The sequence below is a fragment of the Oncorhynchus mykiss genome, chromosome 12 (assembly GCF_057628025.1).
Source record: "Oncorhynchus mykiss isolate SJ-2025 chromosome 12, ASM5762802v1, whole genome shotgun sequence".
Classification (NCBI taxonomy): Eukaryota; Metazoa; Chordata; class Actinopteri; order Salmoniformes; family Salmonidae; genus Oncorhynchus; species Oncorhynchus mykiss.
Window position 1 is genome coordinate 10,423,121 of NC_143033.1, and position 14,472 is coordinate 10,437,592.

General features: G+C 44.9%; 1 protein-coding gene across 31 annotated transcripts in view; it reads right to left on the minus strand.

The window, feature by feature from the left end:
* Positions 1-14,472, minus strand: part of nedd4l (NEDD4 like E3 ubiquitin protein ligase) — a 121,479-nt gene that overhangs the window by 50,177 nt on the left and 56,830 nt on the right. For 8 of the 31 annotated variants that reach the window (XM_090191686.1, XM_036936858.2, XM_090191680.1 and 5 more), the window contains 4 exons: positions 7,094-7,144; positions 3,965-4,026; positions 3,387-3,495; positions 541-701 (listed from right to left, as the gene is read on the minus strand). In XM_090191686.1, coding sequence (XP_090047812.1) covers positions 541-701; positions 3,387-3,495; positions 3,965-4,026; positions 7,094-7,144 — 383 coding nt within the window. Of the gene's footprint in view, positions 1-540; positions 702-3,386; positions 3,496-3,940; positions 4,027-6,737; positions 6,909-7,093; positions 7,145-7,692; positions 7,744-14,472 lie in introns of those variants that run through there. The other 23 variants (XM_090191683.1, XM_090191684.1, XM_090191677.1 and 20 more) reach the window with 8 other exon arrangements.

Consider the following 14,472-nt stretch of genomic DNA (forward strand, 5'->3'; position numbering starts at 1 on the left):
GAGATAATTAACATTTGACATGTTTGTGCACAGAGAGAACAAGAGAGGACCTAGTACCGAGTCTGGAGGACTCCAGAAGACCTAGCACCGAGCCCTGGGGGACACCAGAAGACCTAGCACCGAGCCCTGGGGGACACCAGAGGACCTAGCACCGAGTCTGGAGAACACCAGAAGACCTAGCACCGAGCCCTGGGGGACACCAGAAGACCTAGCACCGAGCCCTGGGGGACACCAGAGGACCTAGTACAGAGCTCTGGGGGACACCAGAGGACCTAGCACTGAGCACTGGGGGACACCAGAAGACCTAGCACCGAGACACCAGAAGACCTATCACTGAGCCCTGGGGGACACCAGAAGACCTAGCACAGAGCCCTGGGGGACACCAGAGGACCTAGTACAGTACCCTGGGGGACACCAGAGGACCTAGTACAGCACCCTGGGGGACACCAGAGGACCTAGTACAGAGCCCTGGAGGAAACCAGAGGACCTAGAGCAGTTCTGATAACTGTGTGTAAAGATAACATAGCTGTGTATACATACACGTTACTGGGTCGTTTCCACTGTGTATAGCGGTTGTTGTGGTTGACGTAGTAGGTTCTGCCCAGGTTATCAACCTTCTCCTCCCATCCTGGGGGCAGTGGGGGCTGGACAGCCTGGGGCCTCTGGACGCTGGGATCGGCAGAGTCGTTCACCTCCCAGCCCTGAGAAGCACCAAGGCACAGGAGGAGAGTGCTCAAAGATACAGACAGAGAGAGAGACACGGCACAGCCAGGAAACAAAACACAGCTCTTCCCTTTTGGTGTACCTTACATTCCACTGGCTGTCTGTCTGTCTGAGATCTCGCAAGATCGTTGTAGATTTTCAGTTTTTTTTCTCCCTTCAGTTCTCCTGCTAAATGTTAGCCTGGGTACCCGTCTGTTAAGCTAAAATTCCACTCTTACTCGGTGTCATATGCCAAAGATGTTTAGCAAGACAAAGAGTGGAATGATGGCTAAACAGACGGGTACCGAGACTAGCTATATGTCACCCTATCTAGGCCTCATTTTTCTGAGTGAAAAACTATAAGCCATCTTGCCCTCTCTCGCTCTCTTACTCAGATTAAGTCACTGGCACACAGAAGCGTACAGAAACACACACCAAACACATACTTTAATTTTCCATTAGATCAGACTTTTGAAAATGAAAGGAAGTGGGGAAGTGAGTGAGCGAGTGAATGGTGTTTCCAGAAAGAGAGGCCAGACCAGAACAGACTAGACGTTTTCTCCAGACTCCCTGTTGGCAGTAACAGACTTTTGTTACTCCACCTCCACAACTGTATGCATGTATATACAGTACCACTCAAAAGCTTGGACACACCTACTGATTCAAGGGCTACATTGGAGAATAATAGTGAATACATCAAAACTATGAAATAGCACATATGGAGTCATGTAGTAACCAAAGAAGTGTTAAACAAAAAAATATATATATTTATACTTGAGATTCTTCAAAGTAGCCACCCTTTGCTTTGATGACAGCTTTGCACACGCTTGGCATTCTCTTAACCAGCTTCACCTGGAATGCTTTTCCAACAGTCTTGAAGAAGTTCCTACACATGCTGAGCACTTGTTGGCTGCTTTTCCTTCACTCTGCGATCCAACTTATCCCAAACCATCTCAACTGGGTTGATGTCAGGTGATTTTGGAGGCCAGGTCATCTGATGCTGCACCTCCTTCACTTTCCTTGGTCAAATAGCCCTTACACAGCCTGGAGGTGTGTTGGGTCATTATTCTGTTGAAAAAAAAAGTATAGCCCCACTAAACGCAAACCAGATGGGATGGCGTATCGCTGCAGAATGCTGTGGTAGCTATGTCGGTAAAGTGTGCCTTGAATTCACCTGTGTCACCAGCAAAGCAACCCCACACCTCCTCCTACATGCTTCACAGTGGGAACCGCACATGCAAAGGTGATCCATTCACCTTCTCTGCGTCTCACAAAGACACGGTTGGAATCAAAAATCTAACATTTCTACTCATCAGACCAAAGGACTGATTTCCACTGGTCTAATGTCCATTGCTTGTGTTTCTTGGCCCAAGGAAGTCCCTTCTTATTATTGGTGTCCTTTACTGAGCAATCAAGGGGAGAAGGGCCTTGGTCAGGGAGGTGACCAAGAACCTGATGGTCACTCTGACAGAGCTCCAGAGATCCTCTGTGGAGATGGGAGAACATTCCAGAAGGACAACCATCTATGCAGCACTCCACCAATCAGGCCTTTATGGTAGAGTGGCCAGACGGAAGCCACTCCTCAGTAAAAAGGCACATGACAGCCAGCTTGGAGTTTGCCAAAAGGCACCTAAAGACTCTCAGACCACGAGAAACAAAATGATCTGGTCTGATAAAACCAAGATTGAACTATTTGTCTTGAATGCAAAGCATTACATCTGGAAGAAACCTGGCACCATCCCTCTGATGAAGCTTGGTGGGAGACTAGACTGGGAGACTAGTCAGGATTGAGGGAAAGATGAATGGAGAAAAGTACAGAGATCCTTGATGAACACCTGCTCCAGAGTGATCAGGACCTCAGACTGAGGTTAAGGTTCCCCTAAAAAACAGCACACAGCCCAGACAACGCAGGAGTGACTTCGGGACAAGTCTCTGAATGTCCTGGAGTGGCCCCGCCAGAGCCCGGACTTGGACCCGACTGAACATCTGTGGAGAGACCTGAAATAGCTGTGCAAGAACACTTCCCATCCAACCTGACACGAGCTTGAGAGGATCGGCAGAGAAGAATGGGAGAAACTCCCCAAATACACGTGTGCCAAGTTCGTAGCGTCATACCCAAGAAGACTCTAGGCTGTAATCGCTCCCAGAGGTGCTTCAACAAAGTACTGAGTAAAGGGTCTGAATACTTTTGTAAATGTGATATTTCAGTTATTTTTTTATTTTTATTATAAATGTGAAGAAAAAATAAATAAAAACTGTTTTTGCTTTGTCATTATGGGGTATTGTGATGTCATTATGGGGTATTGTGATGTCATTATGGGGTATTGTGATGTCATTGTGGGGTATTGTGTGTACGTAGATTGCTGAGGGGAAAAAAACTATTTAATCCATTTTAGAATAAGGCTGTAACGTAACAACATTGTGGAAAAAGTTGAGGGGTCTGAATACTTTCTGAATGCACTGTATGTAGGAAAATGATATTATTTTCAAAAAATCAGGACTGTACTGAATTTGTTAAAACGCTATTTTAAGCTTAACGGTTAGGTTTAGGGTTTGGGGTTAAGATTAGGGGTTTTGGGGTTAAGGTTAGGCTTAGGGAAAACACATTTTTACTCCCCAAAATGTCCTGACATTTCACGTAAAAAAAAAAAGCTGTGCGCTTGTGCGTGTCCCTGTCTTCTTACCTCTGCCTCCTCCCTGGTAATCCCTTCAGTGGTCTCTTCCTCCGGACTTCCAGTCTTTGGCAGGTAGGCCATCTTTAGCCGTAGATAACCCTTCACCCGGGACTTGTGGCTGGAGACAGAAGAGGACACCAAAATGGCAGTTAGTTGGGAGTTATTCAAAAGAAACCAAAGGTAGAAACAGATGGTTTTATACCCAGAGCCATGAATTTCAGAGAGTTGGGCGATGATGCATTTAAAATGACACTACAACATTCTATGGAAGCCCTGTTAGCACCCCCTAAACAATACATGGGGAATATTTTAACAATGCTATTTAAGTTCATGTCTAGAATTAGAACGATATTTGGAATTCAACAGAAACCAGAGGAGGAGGAATGACAACAGTCTTAGCTAACAATGATTACAGTACAGTTACTTTAAACCAAATACCATTAATGACATAAGCCTGTAGTTCCAGTGATATCTAACCATGAATCTCCTTTGGATTAGCAACAACAGGTGGACATGGTTTGTGTGTGTGTCAATGCGTCCGAGTGTGTGTAGTTCCCTGTCACCTTCGTCGGTAGTCTGGAACTGACCTTCGTGGCCGTAGGAGGAAGTCTTTAAACGTGTACGGCCGCTCCATCGTAGGGTCCTCGGTCTACAACACAAAGACACATCGATCGATCGATCGATCAAATGTATTTCAAATCCATTCTTATATTAGTTGGTTGTCAAAGTGCCTAGACACCGAAAAGCAAGCCAAGTTTACAGACATGAAAACATATCAAAACATGTAGCTATAAAATAGAAAAACCACACTGTCCATCTCACATAGACACATCGTCAGACCGGAGCCAAGTTACATGTGATATGCACGACCGGTACAATCTGTCCACCAAGCACACTAGTTAAACTAGCCTGAATCAAGTGCACAGCAAATATTTGAGAGGATTTGCCAGATTTAAGTATTTCTCTCAGGTGTGATTTACATGCAATACATGAAAACATAAACACATTATGTTGTAGCTATGAAATAAAAAGCCACACACTGTCATTACATCACATGAAGATAAACCTTTGGTAACAGTTCTGTTGAAATGATTAACAAATGTCTCCCATTTCTTAGTTAAGTGTGTGTGTGTGTGTGTGTGTGTGTGTGTGTGTACGCAGAGTAGACCCTCTCCTGTTTCATAGTTAACTAACAGCCTTGTGTGATAAACTCAGAGATAAAGTGGACCGACAGACCAGTCAGTACTGGCTGGGGTTTAAACAGCTATGAAACTCGAACCCTGTAGTCTTAAAGTCTGGTGTGTTGGGGGTTTGTAGAGAGACGTTGAATCCCAAATAAACTCTAAGACAAGATACTTGTGTCGATCTGAGAGGACTGGATAGGTGTAAGTGATATGAGGGCTGAATAGGTGTAAGTGATATGAGGGCTGGATAGGTGTAAGTGATTTGAGGACTGGATAGGTGTAAGTGATATGAGGGCTGGATAGGTGTAAGCGATATGAGGACTGGATAGGTGTCAGCGATATGAGGACTGGATCGGTGTAAGCGATATGAGGACTGGATAGGTGTAAGCGATATGAGGACTGGATAGGTGTCAGCGATATGAGGACTGGATAGGTGTAAGCGATATGAGGACTGGATAGGTGTAAGTGATATGAGGGCTGGATAGGTGTAAGTGATATGAGGGCTGGATAGGTGTAAGTGATATGAGGACTGGATAGGTGTAAGCATAAGCAATATGTATTGCGATTCGATACTATGATTTTATTGCAAATCGATGTTTCAAACATATTGCTCATCTAGACAGCACCATGAGAACACATTTTGATCAGTCAATAAAAGTGCTGAAAACAAATTGTCTCCCTATTTAGAAAATAAACTAGAGAACAAGCTATTATGGATTTGGATTTCAGTCTAGTCTAATATTCCTATATTATCAAAACGATACAATATCATCACTAATAGCTACTAGCCCTGAGTGAAGGCAGCACCAGTCAGTGACTACCGCAAGTTAACATGGTAACAGCAGATCACTCAGGGCTAGTAGCTAGACAGTGAAGAGGGCACCGATCAGTGACTACCCCAAGTTAACATGGTAACAGCAGAACACTCAGGGCTAGTAGCTAGACAGTGAAGGCAGCACCCATCAGTGACTACCCCAAGTTAACATGGTAAGAGCAGATCACTCAGGGCTAGTAGCTAGACAGTGAAGGCAGCCCCAGTCAGTGACTAACCCAAGGAGCCTCTACACTGTCAGAGCTTTCAGAGGTGAATCACCATGACTCATGACTACTTCAACAAAAAGGCCACAAAGACACAGTGAGTAAGACTACACCCACCCAGCGTGACTAAGACGTATAGGTCCTCGGAGAATACACACACAGGGGCAGTATGACACCTGACTGGCTGACTGACTGTGATCAGGGTTATGTTCAGTAGGTACCAAAGGGAAGAAGAATATGCTCAGAAAAGAGTGATACTGAGGGACTTATGTGAACTTGTCCAATAACTAGGGCTGTGACGATACCAGTATGGTGATATTTTTCACATGGCAAAAAATGATAACATGAAGCAGACCAAACTTTTGGGTCCTTTAAAAACCAGCTGTGGGTAAAATATTGTGTGCTTACAGCTTGGAAAAGAAAGAAATGTGACTGTTTGACAACATAATGGATGTTTGTTTCCAACATTAGAGCTGTTTTCCTAAATAAAGTTATATTTCCTTTTTTGTTTCGTTTCCTTGCCACGATACTAACGGGTATCGCGATATTGGTATCGTCTTTGCCCTATAATAAACACCCGTTGGCATTCAGTTGCAAAACGTTTTTGAAACTAATGAACAAGACCCAGGTCTCTGTGTCCATCCAGAAGAACCACGGGGTTACATCAGACTTTATCTCATGTTAATTCCTCCACCATAGGGACAACAGTAGGTGGTGCGTCATGATTAATAATTAACCTTACCACCTATGCAAATAGGCTTTTAGTTTCACCACTCTCAAAAGTAGTTACCTCTTAGAATCACTACCGCACTGCTTTAGGGTCAAGATATTTGACTGGCTTGACTGCTCAGCCACTCAATCAAGAGCCAAACATTCTTTGACAATGAATCATTTATGAGCAGGACTAAAGGTTATTTGACAATGGGTCATTTAATCATTAGCAGCACTGCACTCTGAACTGCCAGTGAGATCAGTCCATTGTTGTCCCAATTATTATTATTATCATCATTGTTATTATTTAGAAGATCGATCATGTTCCTTTCATAAAACAATGAACCTGCTTAAAACTTGATTAATAAACGACTTGAATCCGGCATTCATTTTTAGGACTACAACTCTGTTTGTCATTGTGGCTTACCACCATCAGTTTGTTTTTCCGGCAGCTCCAGGCCTGGGTAACCCTCCTCTCCTCAGACTCTGTACTGGCCCTGTTGTTTACATTCCTCCCGGGTTTATTTCCACTCCTAACAGGGGGCTAGTCGCTCTCACTCTCCAGTGTTGTTGCTACTTAAAAAGCCTACGACAACAGGTTGCTCAAGAGAGCTTGCTAAACTCTTCCCCCTCCCCTATGCCCTTCACAACCTTCAGAGTTCACTAGGCAGAACAAACATGCTGTTAAAAACCAGTAGAGCACTCTAAAAACGCAAACAATATGCGCATACACTGACCAGAAGATAAACACACACACACGTCGTACACAGACAACACACTCACCGGTAAATGATTGAGAGGCACATCGACCTGTCCCAGGAAATCGTCCCTCGTCTGCAGAAGAAAGAGAGTACAATAATTGTCAGTCAAAATGGAGATGAATACTCTGACAACTGTGAAGAATGCCAACTGACTCCATTTCCAGCAGCAGGGCTTGAAGGCAAGGAAGAACCGACCACAGCAATGAGGGGGAATTACACTCCATATTACTGTTGCTGCTATAGCTGTGCAATAGAATCAGTTTATTAACACAGGTTGTCACAGGTTTGGTGAGAAGCAGGTGCACTGAGAGGAGAGGTCAGGGGAGCGCTGATGTCACTGGGGTGGTAGGTCATGTAGGTAGAGGTACTATCACTTTAGACAGAGGGGGAAGATCCCATGACCCAGCGAGAGAAACAACAACCACCACCACCAGACGAGAGCGAGGGAACGAGAGACAGGAGGAGAGGAGAGGTAGCCAAAGGTTGTGCCAGCCACATGAAGTAGTCATTCTAACCACCACCATCATTATTGCCAAGAGGGAAAGGTCAGAGGTCAAAGGTGAAAGTAATTGACTGGTCAGGTGATTGAGCGGTACTGTAGTCACACCAGACCAAGATTACCTGTCCGAGGTTGAAAAGCCCATTCTTGGACCGGTCAGAGGCCAACAGAGCCTGTGTAGTGGGATACAACTGGTTTAGACAAACAGAGGGAGAAGCAGAGAGCTAGTAGCTAGTGCCACAGGCTGAATGAGCATGTAGGAAGGAATAAGGAAGGAAGTAGGTGTAGTAGGGAAGGAATTAGGTGTAATGGGAAGGAATTAGGTGTAATGGGAAGGAATAAGGAATGAGGTGTAATGGGAAGGAATTAGGAATTAGGTGTAATGGGAAGGAATTAGGTGTAATGGGAAGGAATTAGGTGTAATGGGAAGGAATTAGGTGTAATGGGAAGGAATTAGGTGTAATGGGAAGGAATTAGGTGTAATAGGAAGGAATTAGGAAATAGGGTGTAATTAGGTATAATGGGAAGGAATAAGGAATTAGGTGTAATAGGAAGGAATTAGGTGTAATGGGAAGGAATTAATAGGAAGGAATTAGGTGTAATGGGAAGGAATTAGGTGTAATGGGAAGGAATTAGGTGTAATGGGAAGGAATTAGGTGTAATGGGAAGCAATTAGGTGAAATAGGAAGGAATTAGGTGTTTTTATGTGATTGGAGTTAAGAAACTGTTCAATGTTTGCCTCTGGGATTCTGTAGGTGTGTTCAAATAGCCCTAGCCAACGGAGACTTCATGTCAAGGGTTATATACAGAATGTCAAAAAGGTGAGGAAATGGGAAAATAATATCACTGCAAAAAGGTTGTGGTTAAGCCACTGGAAAATCTTTACTTAAAAAGCCATGATAGAAACCGCTGGTCCTTTTTTAACTTAATACTGAGCCAGTCGACACACTGGACTTTCCCCTGACCTTTAGCCAGACAGAACACAAGTACAGAACAGTAGCTAGCTGGGCAGTAGCCATCTAGGCTACCTCTCTGGTTTAAATAACTGCCATTTTATCACAGAGAGAGTCAAACCTGGGTTCAAATATATATATATTTTTAAATGGTCAACGTTTGCTCTAGCCTGCTTGGAGTGCCAGATGGGCGGGGCTTACAGTTTTGGGACTATTCAATTAAGCCAGGCAAGCTCAATTAAGAACAGACAAATCATTTGAAATCATATAACATACTATTGAAGCCAGGTCTTAGTAGAGCACACAGACAGGTCACAACACATCTCTCCTGTGTCTGTGTTATTGGAACTGATGAGAGGAGAAGGGACTTAAGAAACAGAACTCAAATGGGAATCTAAAACATTGTACACCTATCAGTAACTCATTTACAGTAGGATTCAACAATCCCTTCCTGAATGTTTTGGTTTATTTACTGCTTGCTTAAGGTACAGATAACAAGACGTGTCTTAAAACAGCAAAAAAGTATTTCAAAACCCTAAAAAAGTCACTCCATACTTTTGGCATATCGTCCATAATATCTAGCCTACAGTAGAGGGCCAGTAAAAGTATGCCATCGCCATGGAAACCACTTGCTCTATTCACTCACTGGTCAGGTGTGGCAGCACTAACACAGGTACACACACACACACACACACACGACAGCACAAGTTGTGTCTGAGATATTATCAAACGGACAGTTTCTGGATGGAACATAAGGGTTTATTATTGATACCTCTGCTTCCGCTTCACTCAATCACTGTTCAGGTGTGAACCCTACACAGGAAAACATGTTGTCTAAAAGGGACTAGGGCTGACCCCAATTAGTCAACTGGTTGATTCTTTGGTCGTTAGGCTGCTGGCCGACCGAGAATGTTTTATTCGAGCAGTAACACACACACACACACACACAGCAGAGGGTTCTGTATAGCTCCTCATTGACATGATTGGTTGACCGTAAGTGGGGGCGGTATATCCTGTAGAAAACACAAACTCACTTCCTTGACAACAGCTCTGCACTGTTCCACGAAGCACAAGAAGTATGAATGCCCTGACTTCTGCTGAGGACGTATCACCGTAAATGCTGCACGGCCAATGCAGACGACGTCTGCAAAATGATGCAAAATGCGCTGCTCTCTCCAGAATGCGCTGCTCTCTCCAGAATGCGCTGATAGTATTTCTGATTGGCTTAATGCACAACCACTAATGAGCTGTCGAGCTTCTCAAAGTAATGTTTTCTTCACCTCAAACAGCAGGCAAACAAAGTCTGTTTTTACACCCATTGAGAATGACAATAGTTCTTCAATGTATTTGAAAAATCTTTCCAGCTCCGTCCCTTTTGATAAAAACTCAGCATGAAAGGGAAAAATGCTATGCTCTGATTCAGTGAAAACGTCATAAAATAGACCTACATGATTACTTCTTCTCAGTGCTCGACTTGGACTGAAATAGGTTCTGGTATTCATTTTGTGTACTGGCACGGTTTATAAAATGTCATGTAAAATGTGCATATGAAAACCACAACTGGCATGCAGATCGGTAGAAATGTTAAGATAAATGGTCATTCCACATGAAAAAGGTTGCCAACTCCTCGTGTGGCATTTTACCGGCAGCTTCAGGAGAGTAATGGCAGAATGCCAGCAGGAGAGGGAGGAAAATAGTCGGGTCAGGTTAAGGTTTTTTTCTTCTGGTTCCCTTGAGTCATTTGTACCTTATTTCATCAGTAATAATAAAGCACTACTGTATATAGTTGATTTTATTAAATCACATAGGGTGTGTCTTATATATGGAAAAATACACCTTTAAAAATGTTGACCAATCGATTGGTCGAAAGAACGGTCGACTAAGGTTTTAGCCAAGGACAGCCCTAAAAGGGACAGTCTGTGGTGTGGATGCTGGACAGTAAATACGGGTTTGTGTTTTTATGCCTGGGTAGAGGATTAGACTCCCATGGTCATGCTCACATAATGTGCCTTTTAAGATATGGCTGACAAGGCTAATATGGCCAGGCTGACCATTGGGTGAGATTTCTGCTTTCAACAGGGGTCACAGCTGAGCCTACAGCTGTCTCCATGTGCCATCTTGCACTGGAAGGAGGAGGAGGGGAGGGAGAAGGGGAGGGAGAATTAGCATATTACTCCTCACTGGGAGGAGGGGGGGAGGGGAGGGAGAGTTAGCATATTACTCCTCACTGGGAGGAGGAGGGAGGGAGGGAGTAGGGGAGGGAGAGTTAGCATATTACTCCTCACTGGGACGAAGATGAGGGAGGGAGGGAGAGTTAGCATATTAATCCTCACTGGGAGGAGGGGCGGAGGGGAGGGAGAGTTAGCATATTACTCCTCACTGGGAGGAGGGGCGGAGGGGAGGGAGAGTTAGCATATTAAACCTCACTGGGAGGAGGGAGGGGAGGGAGAGTTAGCATATTACTTCTCACTGGGAGGAGGAGGGAGGGAGGGAGTAGGGAAGGGAGAGTTAGCATATTACTCCTCACTGGGAGGAGGAGGGAGTAGGGGAGGGAGAGTTAGCATATTACTCCTCACTGGGAGGAGGAGGGAAGGGAGGGAGTAGGGGAGTGAGAGTTAGCATATTAAACCTCACTGGGAGGAGGAGGAGGGAGGGAGGGAGTAGGGGAGGGGGAGGGAGAGTTAGCATATTACTCCTCACTGGGAGGAGGAGGGAGGGAGGGAGGGGAGGGGGAGGGAGAGTTAGCATATTACTCCTCACTGGGAGGAGGAGGGAGGGAGTAGGGGAGGGAGAGTTAGCATATTAAACCTCACCGGGAGGAGGAGGAGGGAGGGAGGGAGTAGGGGAGGGGGAGGGAGAGTTAGCATATTACTCCTCACTGGGAGGAGGAGGGAGGGAGGGAGGGGAGGGGGAGGGAGAGTTAGCATATTACTCCTCACTGGGAGGAGGAGGGGAAGGGAGGGAGTAGGGGAGGGAGAGTTAGCATATTAAACCTCACTGGGAGGAGGAGGAGGGAGGGAGGGAGTAGGGGAGGGGGAGGGAGAGTTAGCATATTACTCCTCACTGGGAGGAGGGAGGGAGGGGGGGAGGGAGAGAGGGAGTTAGCATATTCCTCCTCACTGGGAGGAGGAGGGAGGGAGGGAGAGGGGGGTGACCTATGTTGAATCACTAAAATAATACAGATATTCACTATGGAAAAAGATGGAACAGCACGTCAGAAATCAGCTCAATGTAATCGAAGAATCCATAGAATCTAACCACTTCTGGGAAAATTGGAAAACTCTAAACAAACAACACGAAGAGTTATCTATCCAAAACGGAGATGTAAGGATAAACCGCTTCTCCAACCTTTCTGGCTCTATAACAAAGAACAAACAGCTGAAAAATATACATGATCAAATACAAATCTTAGAATCAACTATTAAAGACTACCAGAACCCACTGGATTATCCAATTACATTGAATAAACTACTGGACAAAATACAAACCATCCAACACAAAAAAGGCCTGTGGGGTTGATGGTAACCTAAATTAAATGATCAAATCTAGATATTCCAATTGGAATATCAAATCTACATATTCCAATTGGCTATACTAAAACTCTAACATCATCCTCAGCCCTGGCATATTCTCCAATATTTGGAACCAAGGACTGATAACCCCAATCCACAAAAGTGGAGACAAATTTGACCCCAAATTCAACAGCAAACTTGGGAAAATCCTCTGCATTAACATGAACAGCAGACTTGTACATTTCCTCAGTGAAAACAATGTACTGAGCAAATATCAAATTGGCTTTTTACAAAATTACAGTGCGACACAGACCATGTATTCACCCTGCACAACCTAATTAACAAACAAACCAAAACAAAGGCAAAGTCTTCTCATGCTTTGTTGATTTCAAAAAGGTTTGATACTCAATTTGGCAAGAGGGTCTGCTATACAAATGTTTGGAAAGTGACATTGGGGGAAAAACATACAACATGTACACAAAAAACAATTGTGTGTGGTTAAAATTGGCAAAAAAACATTTATTTCCACCGGGCTGAGGGATGAGACAGGGATGCAGCTTAAGCCCCACCCTCTTCAACATGTATGTCAAGAAATTGGTGAGGCCACTAGAACAGTCTGTGGCACATGGCCCTACGAGAATATGAAGTCAAACGTCTTCTGTTTGCGGATGATCTGGTGCTTCTGTCCCCAACCCAGGAGGGACTACAGCAGCACCTAGATCTTCTGCACAGATTTTGACAGACCTGGGCCCTGACAGTACATCTCAGTAAGACAAAAATAATGATGTTGCTTAAAAGGTCCAGTTGCCAGGAACACAAATACAAATTCCAGCTCGACACTGTTGCCCTAGAGTACACAAAAAACTATACATACCTCGGCCTAAACATCAGCGCCACAGGTAACTTCAACAAACTCAGCAAAAAAAGAAGCGACCCTTTTTCAGGACCCTGTCTTTCAAAGAAAATTTGTAAAAATCAAAATAGCTTTACAGATCTTCATTGCAAAGGGTTTAAACACCGTTTCCCATGCTTGTTCAAAGAATCATAAACAGTTAATGAACATGCACCTGTGGAACGGTCGTTAATACACAGTTTACAGACGGTATGGAATTAAGGTCACAGTTCTGAAAACTTAAGACACTAAAGAGGCCTTTCTACTGACTCTGAAAAACACCCAAAGAAATATGCCCAGGGTCCCTGCTCATCTGCGTGAACGTGCCTTAGGCATGCTGCAAGGAGGCATGAGGACTGCAGATGTGGTGAGGGCAATAAATTGCAATGTCTGTACTGTGAGACTCCTAAAACAGTGCTACAGGGAGACAGGACGGACAGCTGATCGTCCTCGCAGTGGCAGATCACGTGTAACAACACCTGCACAGGATCGGTACATTCGAACATCACACCTGCGGGACAGGTACAGGATGGCAACAACAACTGCCCAAGTTACACCAAGAACGCACAATCCCTCCATCAGTGCTCAGACTGGCCGCAATAGGCTGAGAGAGGCTGGACTGAGGGCTTGTAGGCCTGTTGTAAGGCAGGTCCTCACCAGACATCACCGGCAACAACGTGGCCGATGGGCACAAATCCACCGTCGCTGGACCAGACAAGACTGGCAAAAAGTGCTCTTCACAGACGAGTCACGGTTTTGTCTCACCAGGGGTGATGGTCAGATTCGCGTTTATCGTCCAAGGAATGAGTGTTACACCGAGGCCTGTACTCTGGAGCGGGATCGATTTGGAGGGTCCGTCATGGTCTGGGACGGTGTTTCACAGCATCATCGGACTTAGCTTGCTGTCATTTCAGGCGTTCTCAACGCTGTGTGTTACAGGGAAGACATCCTTCTCCCTCATGTGGTACCCTTCCTGCAGGCTCCTTCTGACATGATCCTCCAGCATGACGCCAACAGACATACTGCTCATTCTGTGCATGATTTCCTGCAAGACAGGAATGTCAGTGTTCTGCCATAGCCAGCGAAGAACCCGGATCTCAATCCCATTGAGCACATCTGGGACCAATTGGTTCAGAGGATGAGGGCTAGGGCCATTCCCCCCCAGAAATGTCCAGGAACTTGCAGGTACCTTGGTGGAAGAGTGGGGTAACATCTCACAGCAAGAACTGGCAAATCTGGTGCAGTTCATGAGGAGGAGATGCACTGCAGTCCTTAATGCAGCTGGTGGCCACACCAGATACTGACTGTTACTTTTGACCCCCCCTTTTGACCCCCCTTTGTTCAGGAACACATTATTCCAGTTCTGTTAGTCCCATGTCTGTGGAACTTGTTCAATTTAGGTCTCAGTTGTTGAATCTTATGTTCATACAAATATTTACACATGTTAAGTTTGCTGAAAATAAAAGCAGTTGACAGTGAGAGGATATTTCGAGTTTAGTTGTGAACGATCTGAGAGACAAGGCAAGGGCTTTCTACGCCATCAAA